Source organism: Salmo salar, chromosome ssa03 (assembly GCF_905237065.1).
Source record: "Salmo salar chromosome ssa03, Ssal_v3.1, whole genome shotgun sequence".
NCBI classification, from domain to species: Eukaryota; Metazoa; Chordata; class Actinopteri; order Salmoniformes; family Salmonidae; genus Salmo; species Salmo salar.
The window spans coordinates 5840989-5859745 of NC_059444.1; the positions used below are offsets into that span (position 1 = coordinate 5840989).

General features: G+C 48.6%; 1 protein-coding gene across 1 annotated transcript; it reads left to right on the forward strand.

The window, feature by feature from the left end:
• The first annotated feature begins 7984 nt into the window (after nt 1–7984).
• LOC106592421 (gamma-crystallin N-B) lies at nt 7985–17803 on the forward strand. Its single transcript, XM_014183762.2, has 4 exons — nt 7985–8101; nt 14594–14842; nt 16399–16544; nt 17491–17803. Exons 1-4 carry the CDS (start codon nt 8081–8083, stop codon nt 17624–17626), a joined length of 552 nt encoding a protein of 183 aa, XP_014039237.1. The 5' UTR covers nt 7985–8080; the 3' UTR covers nt 17627–17803.
• Nucleotides 17804–18757: the final 954 nt, after the last annotated feature.

Sequence of the window (18757 nt, forward strand, 5' to 3'; positions counted from 1 at the left end):
TTAGGGAGTAGGGAGGGGTTAGGGGAGTAGGGAGTAGGGAGGGGTTAGGGAGTAGGGAGGGGTTAGGAAGTAGGGAAAGGTTAGGGAGTAGGGAGGGGTTAGGGAGTAGGGAGAGGTTAGGGAGTAGGGAGGGGTTAGGGAGTAGGGAGAGGTTAGGGAGTAGGGAGGGGTTAAGGTTAGGGAGAGGTTAGGGAGTAGGGAGGGGTTAGGGAGTAGGGAGGGGTTAGGGAGTAGGGAGGGGTTAGGGAGTAGGGAGGGGTTAATGGTTAGGGAGTAGGGAGAGGTTAGGGAGTAGGGAGGGGTTAGGGAGTAGGGAGAGGTTAGGGAGTAGGGAGTAGGGAGGGTTAGGGAGTAGGGAGGGTTAGGGAGTAAGGAGTAGGGAGGGGTTAGGGAGTAGGGAGGGGTTAGGGAGCATGGAGGGGTTAGGGAGTAGGGAGGGTTAGGGGTTAGGGAGTAGGGAGAGGTTAGGGAGTAGGGAGGGGTTAGGGAGTAGGGAGGGGTTAGGGGAGTAGGGAGGGGTTAGGGAGTAGGGAGGGGTTAGTTAGTAGGGAGGGGTTACGGAGTAGGGAGGGGTTAGGGAGTAGGGAGGGGTTAGGGAGTAGGGAGGGGTTAGGGAGTAGGGAGGGGTTAGGGAGTAGGGAGAGGTTAGGGAGTAGGGAAGGGTTAGGGAGTAGGGAGGGGTTAGGGAGTAGGGAGGGGTTAGGGAGTAGGGAGGGGTTACGGAGTAGGGAGGGTTAGGGAGTAGGGAGGGGTTAGGTAGTAGGGAGGGGTTAGGTAGTAGGGAGGGGTTAGGGAGTAGGGAGGGGTTAGGTAGTAGGGAGGGGTTAGGGAGTAGGGAGTAGGTAGTAGGGAGTAGGGAGGTTAGGGAGTAGGGGAGGGGTTAGGGAGTAGGGAGGGGTTAGGGAGTAGGGAGGTAGGTAGTAGGGAGTATGGAGTAGGGAGGGGTTAGGGAGTAGGGAGGGGTTAGGAAGTAGGGAGGGGTTAGGGAGTAGGGAGGGGTTAGGGAGTAGGGAGGGTTAGGGAGTAGGGAGAGGTTAGGGAGTAGGGAGGGGTTAGGGAGTAGGGAGGGGTTAGGGAGTAGGGAGGGGTTATGGAGTAGGGAGTAGGGAGGGGTTAGGGAGTAGGGAGGGCTTAGGGAGTAGGGGAGGGGTTAGGGAGTAGGGAGAGGTTAGGGAGTAGGGAGTAGGGAGGGGTTAGGGAGTAGGGAGGGGTTAGGAGTAGGGAGGGTTTAGGGAGTAGGGAGGGGTTAGGGAGTAGGGAGTAGGGAGGGGTTAGGGAGTAGGGAGGGGTTAGGTAGTAGGGAGGGTTAGGGAGTAGGGAGGGTTAGGGAGTAGGGAGGGTTTAGGGAGTAGGGAGGGGTTAGGGAGTAGGGAGTAGGGAGGGGTTAGGGAGTAGGGAAGGGTTAGGGAGTAGGGAGGGTTAGGGAGTAGGGAGGGTTAGGGAGTAGGGAGGGGTTACGGAGTAGGGAGGGGTTAGGGAGTAGGGAGGGGTTAGGGAGTAGGGAAGGTTAGGGAGTAGGAAGGGGTTAGGGAGTAGGGAGGGTTAGGGAGTAGGGAGGGGTTAGGTAGTAGGGAGGGGTTAGGGAGTAGGGAGTAGGTAGTAGGGAGTAGGGGAGTAGGGAGGGGTTAGGGAGTAGGGAGGGTTAGGGAGTAGGGAGGGGTTAGGGAGTAGGGAGGGGTTAGGAAGTAGGAAGGGTTAGGAGTAGGGAGGGGTTAGGGAGTAGGGAGGGGTTAGGGAGTAGGGAGGGTTAGGGAGAAGGGAGGGGTTAGGGAGTAGGGAGGGGTTAGGGAGTAGGGAAGGGTTAGGGAGTAGGGAGGGGTTAGGGAGTAGGGAGGAGGTTAGGGAGTAGGGAGGGGTTAGGGAGTAGGGAGGGCTTAGGGAGTAGGGAGGGGTTAGGGAAAGGAGGTGTTAGGGAGTAGGGAGAGGTTAGGGAGTAGGGAGTAGGGAGGGGTTAGGGAGTAGGGAGGGGTTAGGGAGTAGGGAGGGGTTAGGGAGTAGGGGAGGGAGGGGTTAGGGAGTAGGGAGAGGTTAGGGAGTAGGGAGGGTTAGGGAGTAGGGAGGGGTTAGGGAGTAGGGAGGGGTTATGGAGTAGGGAGTAGGGAGGGGTTAGGGAGTAGGGAGGGCTTAGGGAGTAGGGAGTAGGGAGGGGTTAGGGAGTAAGGAGGGGTTAGGGAGTAGGGAGAGGTTAGGGAGTAGGGAGTAGGGAGGGGTTAGGGAGTAGGGAGGGGTTAGGGAGTAGGGAGGGGTTAGGGAGTAGGGAGTAGGGAGGGGTTAGGGAGTAGGGAGAGGGTTAGGGAGTAGGGAGGGTTAGGGAGTAGGGAGGGGTTAGGGAGTAGGGAGTAGGGAGGGTTAGGGAGTAGGGAGGGGTTAGGGAGTAGGGAGGGTTAGGGAGTAGGGAGAGGTTAGGGAGTAGGGGAGGGGTTAGGGAGTAGGGAGTAGGGAGGGGTTAGGGAGTAGGGAGGGTTAGGGAGTAGGGAGTAGGGAGGGGTTAGGGAGTAGGGAGGGTTAGGGAGTAGGGAGGGGTTAGGGGTTAGGGAGTAGGGAGAGGTTAGGGAGTAGGGAGGGTTAGGGAGTAGGGAGGGGTTAGGGAGTAGGGAGGTTAGGGAGTAGGGAGGGTTAGGGGTTAGGGAGTAGGGAGTAGGGAGAGGTTAGGGGAGTAGGGAGGGGTTAGGGAGTAGGGAGGGGTTAGGGAGTAGGGAGGGGTTAGGGAGTAGGGAGGGGTTAGGGAGTAGGGAGTAGGTAGTAGGGAGTAGGGAGGGGTTAGGGAGTAGGGAGGGGTTAGGGAGCAGGGAGGGGTTAGGGAGTAGGGAGGGGTTAGGGGTTAGGGAGTAGGGAGAGGTTAGGGAGTAGGGAGGGGTTAGGGAGTAGGGAGGGGTTAGGGAGTAGGGAGGGTTAGGGAGTAGGGAGGGTTAGTTAGTAGGGAGAGGTTACGGAGTAGGAGGGTTAGGGAGTAGGGAGGTTAGGGAGTAGGGAGGGGTTAGGGAGTAGGGAGGGGTTAGGGAGTAGGGAGAGGTTAGGAGTAGGGAAGGGTTAGGGAGTAGGGAGGGGTTAGGGAGTAGGGAGGGGTTAGGGAGTAGGGAGGGGTTACGGAGTAGGGAGGGGTTAGGGAGTAGGGAGGGGTTAGGGAGTAGGGAGGGTTAGGAGTAGGGAGGGGTTAGGGAGTAGGGAGGGGTTAGGGAGTAGGGAGGGGTTAGGTAGTAGGGAGGGTTAGGGAGTAGGGAGGTAGGGAGTAGGGAGTAGGGAGGGGTTAGGGAGTAGGGAGGGGTTAGGGAGTAGGGAGGGGTTAGGGAGTAGGGAGTAGGTAGTAGGGAGTATGGAGTAGGGAGGGGTTAGGGAGTAGGGAGGGGTTAGGGAGTAGGGGAGGGGTTAGGGAGTAGGGAGGGGTTAGGGAGTAGGGAGGGGTTAGGGAGTAGGGAGAGGTTAGGGAGTAGGGAGGGGTTAGGGAGTAGGGAGGGGTTAGGGAGTAGGGAGGGTTATGGAGTAGGGAGTAGGGAGGGGTTAGGGAGTAGGGAGGGCTTAGGGAGTAGGGAAGGGTTAGGGAGTAGGGAGAGGTTAGGGAGTAGGGAGTAGGGAGGGGTTAGGGAGTAGGGAGGGGTTAGGGAGTAGGGAGGGTTTAGGGAGTAGGGAGGGGTTAGGGAGTAGGGGAGAGGGAGGGGTTAGGGAGTAGGGAGGGGTTAGGTAGTAGGGAGGGGTTAGGGAGTAGGGAGGGGTTAGGGAGTAGGGAGGGGTTAGGGAGTAGGGAGGGTTAGGGAGTAGGGAGTAGGGAGGGTTAGGGAGTAGGGAGGGTTAGGGAGTAGGGAGGGTTAGGGAGTAGGGAGTTAGGGAGTAGGGAGGGGTTAGGGAGTAGGGAGGGGTTAGGGAGTAGGGAGGGTTAGGGAGTAGGAAGGGGTTAGGAGTAGGGAGGGGTTAGGGAGTAGGGAGGGTTAGGTAGTAGGGAGGGGTTAGGGAGTAGGGAGTTAGGGAGTAGGGAGAGTTAGGGAGTAGGGAGGGGTTAGGGAGTAGGGAGGGTTAGGGAGTAGGGAGGGGTTAGGGAGTAGGGAGGGGGTTAGGAAGTAGGGAGGGGTTAGGGAGTAGGGAGGGGTTAGGGAGTAGGGAGGGGTTAGGGAGTAGGGAGGGGTTAGGGAGTAGGGAGGGGTTAGGGAGTAGGGAGAGGTTAGGGAGTAGGGAGGGGTTAGGGAGTAGGGAGGGGTTAGGGAGTAGGGAGGGTTAGGGAGTAGGGAGGGGTTAGGGAGTAGGGAGGGGTTAGGGAGTAGGGAGGGGTTAGGGAGTAAGGAGGTGTTAGGGAGTAGGGAGAGGTTAGGGAGTAGGGAGTAGGGAGGGGTTAGGGAGTAGGGAGGGGTTAGGGAGTAGGGAGGGGTTAGGGGAGTAGGGAGGGGTTAGGGAGTAGGGAGAGGTTAGGGAGTAGGGAGGGGTTAGGGAGTAGGGAGGGGGTTAGGGAGTAGGGAGGGGTTAGGGAGTAGGGAGTAGGAGAGGGTTAGGGAGTAGGGAGGGCTTAGGGAGTAGGGAGTAGGGAGGGGTTAGGGAGTAAGGAGGCGTTAGGGAGTAGGGAGAGGTTAGGGAGTAGGGAGTAGGGAGGGGTTAGGGAGTAGGGAGGGGTTAGGGAGCAGGGAGGGGTTAGGGAGTAGGGAGTAGGGAGGGGTTAGGGAGTAGGGAGAGGTTAGGGAGTAGGGAGGGGTTAGGGAGTAGGGAGGGGTTAGGGAGTAGGGAGTAGGGAAGGGTTAGGGAGTAGGGAGGGGTTAGGGAGTAGGGAGGGGTTAGGGAGTAGGGAGGAGGTTAGGGAGTAGGGAGGGGTTAGGGAGTAGGGAGTAGGGAGGGGTTAGGGAGTAGGGAGGGGTTAGGGAGTAGGGAGTAGGGAGGGGTTAGGGAGTAGGGAGGGGTTAGGGAGTAGGGAGGGGTTAGGGGTTAGGGAGTAGGGAGAGGTTAGGGAGTAGGGAGGGGTTAGGGAGTAGGGAGGGGTTAGGGAGTAGGGAGGGGTTAGGGAGTAGGGAGGGGTTAGGGGTTAGGGAGTAGGGAGTAGGGAGAGGTTAGGGAGTAGGGAGGGGTTAGGGAGTAGGGAGGGGTTAGGGAGTAGGGAGGGGTTAGGGAGTAGGGAGGGGTTAGGGAGTAGGGAGTAGGTAGTAGGGAGTAGGGAGGGGTTAGGGAGTAGGGAGTAGGTAGTAGGGAGTAGGGAGTAGGGAGGATAGGGAGTAGGGAGGGTTAGGGGTTAGGAGGGGTTAGGAGTAGGGAGGGTTAGGGAGTAGGGAGGGGTTAGGGAGTAGGGAGAGGTTAGGGAGTAGGGAGGGGTTAGGGAGTAGGGAGGGGTTAGGGAGTAGGGAGGGGTTAGGGAGTAGGGAGTAGGGAGGGGTTAGGGAGTAGGGAGGGGTTAGGAAGTAGGGAAAGGTTAGGGAGTAGGGAGGGGTTAGGGAGTAGGGAGAGGTTAGGGAGTAGGGAGGGGTTAGGGAGTAGGGAGAGGTTAGGGAGTAGGGAGGGGTTAAGGTTAGGGAGAGGTTAGGGAGTAGGGAGGGGTTAGGGAGTAGGGAGGGGTTAGGGAGTAGGGAGGGGTTAGGGAGTAGGGAGGGGTTAGGGAGTAGGGAGGGGTTAATGGTTAGGGAGTAGGGGAGAGGTTAGGGAGTAGGGAGGGGTTAGGGAGTAGGGAGAGGTTAGGGAGTAGGGAGTAGGGAGGGGTTAGGGAGTAGGGAGGGTTAGGGGAGTAAGGAGTAGGGAGGGGTTAGGGAGTAGGGAGGGGTTAGGGAGCATGGAGGGGTTAGGGAGTAGGGAGGGGTTAGGGGTTAGGGAGTAGGGAGAGGTTAGGGAGTAGGGAGGGGTTAGGGAGTAGGGAGGGGTTAGGGAGTAGGGAGGGGTTAGTTAGTAGGGAGGGGTTACGGAGTAGGGAGGGGTTAGGGAGTAGGGAGGGGTTAGGGAGTAGGGAGGGGTTAGGGAGTAGGGAGGGGTTACGGAGGAGGGGTTAGGGAGTAGGGAGGGTTAGGGAGTAGGGAGGGGTTAGGGAGTAGGGAGAGGTTAGGGAGTAGGGAAGGGTTAGGGAGTAGGGAGGGGTTAGGGAGTAGGGAGAGGTTAGGGAGTAGGGAGGGGTTAGGGAGTAGGGAGGGGTTAGGGAGTAGGGAGGGGTTAGGGAGTAGGGAGGGGTTACGGAGTAGGGAGGGGTTAGGGAGTAGGGAGGGGTTAGGGAGTAGGGAGTAAAACTGTAATTCTGTTTCTCTATCTCAAGGCCATCAGATTGTTAAACAGCCGTCTTTAGCGTAGAGAGGCTGCTGCCATCATTCAGACTCATTTCACTAGCCACTTTTATAAATGGATTTAATAGAGGTATCACTAGTCTTTTTAAAGAACGCCACTTTAATAATGTTTACATGTCCTACATTACTCATCTCCTTTGTATATACTGTATTCTGTACCATCTACTGCATCTTGGGAGTAGGGAGTAGGTAGTAGGGAGTAGGGAGTAGGGAGGGCTTATGGAGTAGGGAGGGGTTAGGGAGTAGGGAGGGGTTAGGGAGTAGGGAGGGGTTAGGGAGTAGGGAGTAAAACTGTAATTCTGTTTCTCTATCTCAAGGCCATCAGATTGTTAAACAGCCGTCTTTAGCGTAGAGATGCTGCTGCCATCATTCAGACTCATTTCACTAGCCACTTTTATAAATGGATTTAATAGAGGTATCAGTAGTCTTTTTAAAGAACGCCACTTTAATAATGTTTACATGTCCTACATTACTCATCTCCTTTGTATATACTGTATTCTGTACCATCTAGGTCATCGCTCATCCATATTCTTTTTCCATCCTTTTACATTTGTGTGTATAAGGTAGTTTTTTTGAATTTGTTCGATTACTTGTTAGATATTACTGCACTGTCGGAAATGGAAGCACAAGCATTTCGCTACACTCGCATTAACATCTGCTAACCACTTGTATGTGACCAATACAATGTGATTTGATTTTGATTTGATTTTACATTGTAACCCTGTAATACTGTCTACCCTGTATCTACACGTTCACTCAGACCACACACACACACACACACACACACACACACACACACACACACACACACACACACACACACACACACGCACACATACGCACGCACGCACGCACGCACACACACACACACACACACACACACACACACACACACCACACCACACACACTCACACACCACAACACACACACCACAACACACACACACACACACACACACACACACACACACACACACACACACACACACACACACGCACGCACGCACGCACGCACACACACACACACACACACACACACACACACACACACACACACACACCACACCACACCACACACACTCACACACCACAACACACACACCACAACACACACACACACACACACACACACACACACACACACACACACACACACACACACACACACAGACACACACAGACACACACACACACACACTCACAGACACACACACCACAATACACACCATAAACACACACCACAACACACACACACACACACACACACACACACACACACACACACACACACACACACACACACACACACACACACACACACACACACCACAACAAACACACACACACACACAGACACACACAGACACACACACACACACACTCACAGACACACACACCACAATACACACCATAAACACATACACACCACAACAAACACACACACACACACAGACACACACACACACACACCACAACAAACACACACACACACACAGACACACACACACACCATCAACACTCTCCACACCATCAACAGACACTACACCCCTCAAATCCCAATCAAAGCAGAATCTCCCACCGCTGACATTGTCCTGGACCCCCACTAAGCCAAAGTCCACTATCAGCAGTGCGACATGTAAGGGAAAGTGTCCATGGTGCAGAATGCTTTAAACCCCTTCATTGTGGGGCCATTGTTTTGTTGACCTCGTGATACCTCTCCTCTCCCTATTGGCCATATGTATCAGGTGGTCAGCCTCTCCTCTCCCTATTGGCCATATATATCAGGCCGTCCACATCTTTCCACTCTCACACTGTGGGACAAACGTGGACAACAAACGGTGGACAAAATGTCGCAGTACTCAGGCAAGGTGAGTAGTTAGCTATCGAACCTGGAAGCTACACATTCAGACATACATGCAACTATACATACAGTATACAGCTATACTTTCAGCTATACATACAGTATACAGCTATACATGCAGCTATACAGCTATAGATGCAACTATACATACAGCTATACATGCAGCTATACAGCTATACATACAGTATACAGCTATACATGCAGCTATACAGCTATACATGCAACTATACAGCTATACATGCAACTATACAGCTATACATGCAACTATACATACAGCTAAACAGCTATACATACAGCTATACATACAGTATACAGCAAAACATACAGCTATACATACAGTATACAGCAAAACATACAGCTATACATACAGCTATATATACAGTATACATACAGTATACAGCTATACATAGAGTTATACATACAGTATACAGCTATACATACAGTTACAGCTATACATACAGCTATACATACAGTATACATAAGGTATACAACTATACATTTAGTATACATACAGTATACAGCTATACATACAGTATACATAAGGTATACAGCTATACATACAGTATACAGCTATACATGCAGCTATACATGCAATATACAGCTATACATACAGCTATACATACAGTATATAGCTATACATACAACTAAACATACAGTATACAGCTATACATACAGCTATACATAAGGTATACAACTATACATTTAGTATACATACAGTATACAGCTATACATACAGTATACATAAGGTATACAGCTATACATACAGTATACAGCTATACATGCAGCTATACATGCAATATACAGCTATACATACAGCTATACATACAGTATACAGCTATACATACAGCTAAACATACAGTATACAGCTATGCATACAGCTATACATACAGTATACAGCTATACATACAGCTATACATACAGCTATACATACAGTATACATACAGTGTACAGCTATACATACAGCATACAGCTATACATACAGCAATACATTCAGCTATACATACAGTATACAGCTTTACATACAGCTATACATACAGCTAAACAGCTATCCATACAGTGTACAGCTATACATACAGCTATACATACAGCTATCATACAGTATACAGCTAAACATACAGTATACGGCTATACATACAGCTATACAGAAGGTATACATACAGCAATACATACAGTATAGAGCTATACATACAGCTATACGTAAGGTATACATACAGCTATACATACAGTATACACACAGCTATATATGCAACAATACATACAGTATACATACAGCTACACATACAGCAATACATTCAGCTATACATACAGTATACAGCTTTACATACAGCTATACATACAGCTAAACCGCTATCCATACAGTGTACAGCTATTCATACAGTATACAGCTATTCATACAGTATACAGCTATTCATACAGTATACAGCTATACATACAGCTATACAGCTATACATACAGCTATACAGCTATACGTACAGTGTACAGTTATACATAAAGTTTACAGCTATACATACAGCTATACAGCTATACATGCAGCTATACATGCAGCTATACAGCTATACGTACAGCTAAACAGCTATACATACAGTGTACAGTTATACATACAGTTTACAGCTATACATACAGCTATACAGCTATACATGCAGCTATACATGCAGCTATACAGCTATAAATGCAGCTATACAGCTAAACAGCAATACATACAGCTATACATACAGCTATATATACAGCTATACATACAGTATACAGCTATACATACAGCTATACATGCATCTATACATACAGCTAAACAGCTATACATACCGTTTTCAGCTATTCATGCAGCTATACATACAGCTATACATACAGCTATACAGCTATACAGACATATATACATACAGTATGCATACAGCTATACATACAGCAAAACAGCTATATATACAGCTATACATACAGTGCACATACAGCTAAACAGCTATACATACAGCTATACAGCGTACATACAGCCTTATGACATTTACATAAGTATTCTGACCCTTTACTCAGGACTTTATTGAAGCACCTTTGGCAGCAATTACAGTTAGAGTCTTCTTGGGTATGATACTACAAGCTTGGCACACCTGTATTTGGGGAGTTTCTCCCATTTTTCTCTGCAGATCCTTTCAAGTTCTGTCAGGTTGGATGGGGAGCGTCACTGCACAGCTATTTTCAGGTCTCTCCAGAGATGTTAGATGGAGTTCAAGTCCGGGCTCTGGCTGGGCCACTCAGGGACATTCAGGGACTTGTCCCGAAGCCACACCTGCGGTGTCTTGGCTGTGTGCTTAGGGTCGTTGTCCTGTTGGAAGGTGAACCTTCGCCCCATTCTGAGGTCCTGAGCGCTCTGGTGCAGGTTTTCATCAAGGATCTCTCTGTACTTTGCTCCGTTCATCTTTCCCTCGATCCTGACTGGTCTCCCAGTTCCTGCAGATGAAAAACATCCGCACAGCATGATGCTGCCACCACCATGCTTCACCATAGGGATGGTGGCAGGTTTCCTCCAGACGTGACGCTAGGAATTCAGGCCAAAGAGTTCAATCTTGGTTTCTTCAGACCAGAGAATCTTGTTTCTCATGGTCTGAGAGTCCTTTAGGTGCCTTTTGGCAAACTCCAAGCGGCATGTCATTCGCCTTTTACTGAGGAGGGGCTTCCGTCTGGCCACTCTACCACAGAGGCCTGATTGCTTGAGTGCTGCAGAGATGGTTGTCCTTGTGGAAGTTTCTCCCATATCCACAGAGGAACTCTGGAGCTCTGTCAGAGCGACCATCGGGTTCTTGGTCAACTCCCTGACCAAGGCCCTTCTCCCCCGATTGCTCAGTTTGGCCGGGCGGTCAGCTCTAGGAAGAGTCTTGGTGCTTCCAAACTTCTTCCATTTAAGAATGATGAAGGCCACTGTGATCTTGGGGACCTTCAATGCTACAGACATTTTTTGGTACCCTTCCCCAGGTCTGTGCCTCGACACAATCCTGTCTCGGAGCTCTACGGACAATTTAAAAAATAATCCATTGTAGAATAAGGCCGTAATGTAACAAAATGTGGAAAAAGTCAAGGGGTCTGAATACTTTCACTGTACATACTGTCAGGTTTGGGTAGGTTATATTTAAAATGTATTATGTTACCGTTACTAATTACCTATCCAAAACTGTTATCAGTAACATTTGGATTACCCAAACTCAGTAATGTAATCTGATTACTTTCCATTACGTTTCGATTGCTTTCCCCTTGAAAGGCATTAGAAGAAGACAAAAAAAATTCATTAAACACATTTGGTGTGTCATCTTAATGGTCTCTGACTTGTGGTCAGACGCTCAAGTGGAATAAACCTAAACTTGCGCCTTTTTTCAATGCTGAATTGAATGCCCTTTAGAAAGCAGAAAGGTGTCAATCTGGGTTTTTTTCTGGATTTAAAAGCAATCCAAGAAGTAATCTAGTTTTTCCCCCCCAAAAAATCTAAAGTATCTGTAATCTGATAACAATTTTTTTAGCTGGTAATGTAACTGATAACAGTTATCGTTTTTTTGGGTAATCAGATTACCCTGAATACAGTATCCAGTTTATACATACAGCTATCCCAGCCTGGTCTCATAGACTTGACATAACATACTAAACGTAAATCCAAGACACTGAAATTAGTATGATGTGTTACATTTGGTATCGTAGCATAAGACAGAAGGTTACTTAAGGCAAAAAACGAAAGGAGGGTATAACGTGAACGTCTAGAGTCCCATCACAAACAATTTTAGTATTTTAGATATTTATCAACTTTGAAACTACTTTTTTACTACTTTTTAGACGTTCACACCTAATCCACAGGAGCCTTGCATATTTTACTTTTAGATACAATACAGTAAAATCTAATACATTAAAATACACGTTTGTTAATCCCCAAGGGACGATTCATTCTGGGCTGACAGGGTGCTTCAGACAGGACAAACACGCACTAACAGTATAACTAATAAATGTAAACATTTATTAAGGCATCAGTTAAGGGTGCGTAGTGCAATTTTAAGAAACTGAAAGTTCATGGTAGTCAGAGTTGTTAATTAACGTCAGGGCTAAACTATCTCTAGAATAGTCTCTATGTCTTCCTTAATAGTCCTGTTAACCAGGCAGATGGCCTCGGTTACAAACGAGGCCCTGCTCCTTTTTGGTGGAGCACTTGAGACAGAGCAGGCGGCATCCAATGGGGAGCAGTTTGAACCGCGGGTTGAGGACATGGGTGCTGTCCCCCAGGATGTCATAGGCCTTCCTCCTGGCCTGCTGCTCAAAGAATGAAGCCAGACTTCTGAGAGGCACCATGGTGATCTTACAGGAGGTGTTCACAATGGCTTGGAGGCGGTTCCTGTTCTTGACAGAAAAGGGATGTGGACCAGCATACGAAGGAGAAAAACAGAACACTCTTGATGAAAGAACTGTAAAAGGTTTTGCAATATCGATTTGTGGACACTGAATGAATTCAGTTTCCTGAGGAAGTATTGTTTCTGGTGAGATTTTTTTGATGATGGCGTCTGTGTTTTTTTTTCAAACTTCAGTGTGTTATAGAAGATGGTACCAAGATATTTATACTCGTCCACAATGTCTACCTCCTCAATGTGGATGATCACTTGGTCTACCCTGAAGTCGACAAGCATTTCCTTCGTCTTGGAGACATTCAACTCCAGCACCGTACTGTCGCACCAGTCAATGAAGTCCTGGAGGGCTGGGACATGGTCCTTCTCAGACCCTGAGAGGTGTCGGAGAAGGGCTGGGACATGGTCCTTCTCAGACCCTGAGAGGAGTCAGAGAAGGGCTGGGACATGGTCCTACTCAGACCCTGAGAGGTGTCGGAAAAGGGCTGGGACATGGTTCTTCTCAGACCCTGAGAGGAGTCAGAGAAGGGCTGGGACATGGTCCTACTCAGACCCTGAGAGGTGTCGGAAAAGGGCTGGGACATGGTTCTTCTCAGACCCTGAGAGGAGTCAGAGAAGGGCTGGGACATGGTCCTACTCAGACCCTGAGAGGAGCCAGAGAAGGGCTGGGACATGATCCTTCTCTGACCCTGAGAGGTGTCGGAGAAGGGCTGGGACATGGTCCTTCTCAGACCCTGAGAGGTGTCAGAGAAGGGCTGGGACATGGTCCGTCTCTGACCCTGAGAGGTGTCAGAGAAGGGCTGGGACATGGTCCTTCTCAGACCCTGAGAGGTGTCAGAGAAGGGCTGGGACATGGTCCTTCTCAGACCCTGAGAGGTGTCAGAGAAGGGCTGGGACATGGTCCTACTCAGACCCTGAGAGGTGTCAGAGAAGGGCTGGGACATGGTCCTACTCAGACCCTGAGAGGTGTCAGAGAAGGGCTGGGACATGGTCCTTCTCAGACCCTGAGAGGTGTCAGAGAAGGGCTGGGACATGGTCCTACTCAGACCCTGAGAGGTGTCAGAGGAGGGCTGTGACATCAGCAAACTTCAGAAGAGGTGCAATAGCCCTCAAAGCCCAATGGGCATTGAGAGAGCGAGGCTTGTCCTTCTTAGGAACAGGGATAATGGTGGATGTTTTCCTTGGCAGCGGGACCAGACCAGGCTCCAGCAAAGACCGGAACAGGTGGATTAGGACCTCACTGAGCTGCTCAGCACAGTACCTGACGGTCCTGCCGTCAGGTACCATCCAGTCCCGGGGCTTTGTTGATCTATGTGGATTTAAGCAGTTTCATAACATCATTTGCTTGAGGGGTGAATGTGACACATGACGTGAAACTGTCTACCAAGCTGTATCATTGTGATCTCTGATTGGTGGTAATCAGTTGGTGTGTCATCATAGTGGTCTCTGATTGGTGGTACTCAGTTGGTGTGTCATCATAGTGGTCTCTGATTGGTGGTCAGACTCGCTCAGGCGGAACAAACTTTAACTTGTGCCTTTTTTCAATGCTGAATTAAATGTCATTAAGAAAACAGTCAAAATTTAGAAAAACATTCGTAAACATCTTTTCTGAATTTAAATGTAATCCAAGAAGTAAACTGAAATGATTAGAATTTTTGCAACCAGGAAATGGCAGAGTGAATTCTGCATAGTGCATCTTTAAAACTTAACTCAACTTAACTTACTCAACTTAACTTACTTAACTCAACTTAACTTACTTACCTCAACTTAACTTAACTTATTTAACTTAACTCAACTTAAGTATCTTAAGACAAAGGGAAAATCCACTCCAAACACATTTCTTTCTTCGTTAGTCCACTGTTGATAAAGTCCCAAAATGTTCTGCATGTCAGCAGTCCAAGTTTTAAAGATATTGGACTTTCAAGAAGCAACGTGTCACCGGCCACACCATCAGCATGATGGTGTATAATGCAATAGCTTAATTTAACCGTCTTTATTGTGACAGATCAAATGTATCAACATTTACAGCTACTGTCTGTTGCTGTGTCTATCTTCAGACCATATCCTGTAGGTCAGACTCTATTTCAACCTCACCTAACTGTCCTGTGTTCTGTCCTCTGTGTCTATCTTCTACCCAGATCTGTTTCTACGAGGGGAAATGCTTCACGGGCAGGAAGCTGGAGATCTGCGGTGACTGTGATAACTTCCAGGACCGCGGATTCATGAACCGCGTCAACTCCATCCGCGTGGAGAGCGGCGCCTTCGTTTGCTTCGACCACCCCGACTTCAAGGGACAGCAGTACATGCTGGAGCACGGAGAGTACCCCGAGTTCCAGAGATGGAACGCCCACAATGATCACATGGGCTCCTGCAGACCTATCAGGATGGTGAGGTTTAAACGCTAACACTCAACGGTAACCGATTCTGTGGACACTGATGCCGCGGTAACGGACGCCGTAGTAACCTATGCCACCATGGTAACCTGTGGCTTTGTGAATACTGTAGGTTGACGGTGCTCATATAGTAACTTTGTAATAAGCTTTGTAATTACATAGTAAGAGAGTTAGGTGGTTACTTTATAACAATGTTGTTACTATAGTTATTACACACTAACAGCGTTGTAAGAGCTACTTGACGTGACGTGTTAAAGTCAGATGAGGACAAAAGCAGTAGGAGAGTTTACGCCCCTCAACCCACTTAAAATGGACTGGCACTAGATACGCTATGCATACCCGGTCCAAGACCAGCTGGAAAGTGTGCTGTGTAAAGATAAATATTCAAGCCAGCACAGAATATTCAGGTGAATTGGCCACCGTAAAGTAAAGGGTATCTTGGACACACGGCAGACAGACTGACTGGTACATTACAATGTGAGATAGAGAAGACAGACAGACTGACTGGTACATTACAATGTGAGATAGAGAAGACAGACTGACTGACTGGTACATTACAATGTGAGATAGAGAAGACAGACAGACTGACTGGTACATTACAATGTGAGATAGAGAAGACAGACTGACTGACTGGTACATTACAATGTGAGATAGAGAAGACAGACAGACTGACTGGTACATTACAATGTGAGATAGAGAAGACAGACTGACTGACTGGTACATTACAATGTGAGATAGAGAAGACAGACTGACTGACTGGTACATTACAATGTGAGATAGAGAAGACAGACAGACTGACTGGTACATTACAATGTGAGATAGAGAAGACAGACAGACTGACTGGTACATTACAATGTGAGATAGAGAAGACAGACTGACTGACTGGTACATTACAATGTGAGATAGAGAAGACAGACTGACTGACTGTTGAGATGAGGGTTGTTGGAACTTCACCTAAACTTGAAGTCACAGTGATGTCATTTCTTATTTTTCTTCTTCTTCCTCCTCCTCCTCCTTCTCCTCCTCTTCTCCCCATCTTCTCCTCCTCCACTCCACCCTCCTCCCCATCTCCTCCTCCCCCTCTCCTCCTCCTCCTCCTCCACTTTCTCCTTCTCTCCCCATCTCCTCCTCCTTCTCCTCCTCCTTCTCCTCCTCTTCTCCCCCATCTTCTCCTCCTCCACCCCACCCTCCTCCCCATCTCCTCCTCCCCCTCTCCTCCTCCTCCACTTTCTCCTTCTCTTCCCATTTCCTCCTTCTCCTCTCCTCCTCCTTCTCCTCCTCCTCTCCCCCATCTTCTCCTCCTCCACCCCACTCTCCTCCCCATCTCCTCCTCCCCCTCCTCCTCCTCCTCCCCCTTTGCTCCTCCTCCTCTTCCTTCTCCTCCTCATCCTCCTCCTACTCATCCTCCTCCTCTTCATCCTCCTCCGCTTCTTCATCATCCTCCTCTTCATCATCATCGTCCTTCTCCTCCTTCTCCTCTTGCTCCTCCTCCTCCTTCTCCTCCTCCTCTTCCTCCTCCTCTTCCTCCAACTCCTCCTCTCCTCTTCCAGCATGGAGAACACTACAGGATGGAGTTGTTTGAGGGAGCTGACTTTGCAGACCAGTGTGTTGAGGTGTGTGATGACGTGCCCTTCCTGCAGGGACGCGGTTTGACCAAGAACTGCATCAACTCTCTGAAGGTCTACGGAGACGGAGCGTACGTATCTACTGAATCAACTGTTGCTGACAGTTCAATTCAATTCAATTCCATTCGATTCAATTCCATTCAATTCCATTCAATTCAATTCAATTCCATTCCATTCAATTCAATTCAACTCCATTCAATTCAATTTATCAATGTATCTCTAGAGCTCCTGGGATTTGTAGCTAGCTGTTTATAAGCACATCCATAATCATTTTATAAGCATACAGTAAACACTTTATACAGTAAAGTAGCTACAGTAAACACTTTATACAGTAAAGTAGCTAAGGTAAACACTTTATACAGTAAAGTAGCTAAGGTAAACACTTTATACAGTAAAGTAGCTACGGTAAACACTTTATACAGTATTCCCTTACATACAGTGTGACTGGAAACTGTAAAGACTTATATACTGTATATTTTCTTCTCTCCTCCCTCTCATCTTCTCCATCCTGCTTTCCTTCTTTCCTCACCACCCCCTCTTCTCCTCCACACCACCCCAACTCTCCTACTCCTCCTCCTCCTCTCTCCTCCTCTCTCCTCCTCTCATCTTCTCCATCCTGCTTTCCTTCTTTCCTCACCACCTCCTCTTCTCCTCCTCACCACCCCAACTCTCCTACTCCTCCTCCCTCCTCTCTCACCCTCCTCTCTCATCCTCCTCCTCCTCCTCGTCCTCCTCCTCCTCTCTCCTCTCTCCTCCTCCTCCCCCTCCTCTCTCCTCCTCCTCTCTCCTCCTCCTCCTCCTCTCTCCTCTCTCCTCCTCCTCCCCCTCCTCTCTCCTTCTCCTCCTCCTCCTCTCTCCTCCTCCTCTCTCCTCTCTCATCCTCCTCCCCCTCCTCTCTCCTCCTCCTCCTCCTCCTCTCTCCTCCTCCTCCTCCTCTCTCCTCCTCCTCCTCCTCTCTCCCCCTCCTCCTCCTCTCTCCTCCTCTCTCCTCCTCCTCCTCCTCCTCTCCCTCCATAGCTGGGTGCTTTATGAGGAACCTAACTTCCGTGGCCGTATGTATATCGTGGAGAGAGGAGACTACTGTAGTCACGTGGAGTGGCAGGCCCAGAACCCCAACATCCAGTCCATCCGCAGGGTCGTCAACTACTTCTAAGCCACGACCCCTGACCTCTGACCTTAGTCCGAGGGGGTCAAACCTGGGATGTCAACCAGTAAGGGGCACAACTTTACGGAAAACCTTCAGATGACATAGTCATTTCTATTCATGACATTTGTATCTGTAACATTCTGAACGTGTCACCTCACCTCAATGTGAATACATCCCTGGTTAGAAAATACATACATACACACATGCATGCATACATGGATTACACGACGGAGCTTGGCGAGGTATAGTCAACAAGGTTTACATCACTTGGAAATGTTTCTTTTATCTTCTAATCGAGTCGTAAAATAATAAAAAGACAGAACCAAAAAATATTTGTGTTTATTTTTCTACTGATAACGCTATCATCACCTTCAGTGTTATTTCCATTTGTTGTACGACGATACAAAGATCCTTATTTTCTATTATCTATTATATATATAAATATCTTTATATTTAATCAACACATTCCATTCTTACTGGGACATTTTCTCAGACAAAGATGACATCTAGTCGTGGACTAAAACACACTTCTATGGTGTTAAAAAAAAGTCCTGGACTAGACTTAGTCTTAATATGTGTTCGGTAAACTGGCCGTGATCCTTTGCTGATCGTGGATCTACAGAAAACATATAACAGACAGATGTAAAATGACATGTTAGAACCACCATACTAGATCTACCTATCATAATACCACCATACCAGATCTACCTATCATAATACCACCATACCAGATCTACCTATCATAATACCACCATACCAGATCTACCTATCATAGTACCACCATACCAGATCTACCTATCATAATACCACCATACCAGATCTACCTATCATAATACCACCATACCAGATCTACCTATCATAATACCACCATACCAGATCTACCTATCATAATACCACCATACCAGATCTACCTATCATAATACCACCATACCAGATCTACCTATCATAATACCACCATACCAGATCTACCTATCATAGTATCACCATACCAGGTCTACCTATCATAATAACACCATACTAGATCGAACCTATCAGTGTACCACCATACCAGATCTACCTATCATAATACCACCATACCAGATCTACCTATCAAAATACCACCATACCAGATCTACCTATCATAATACCGCCATACCA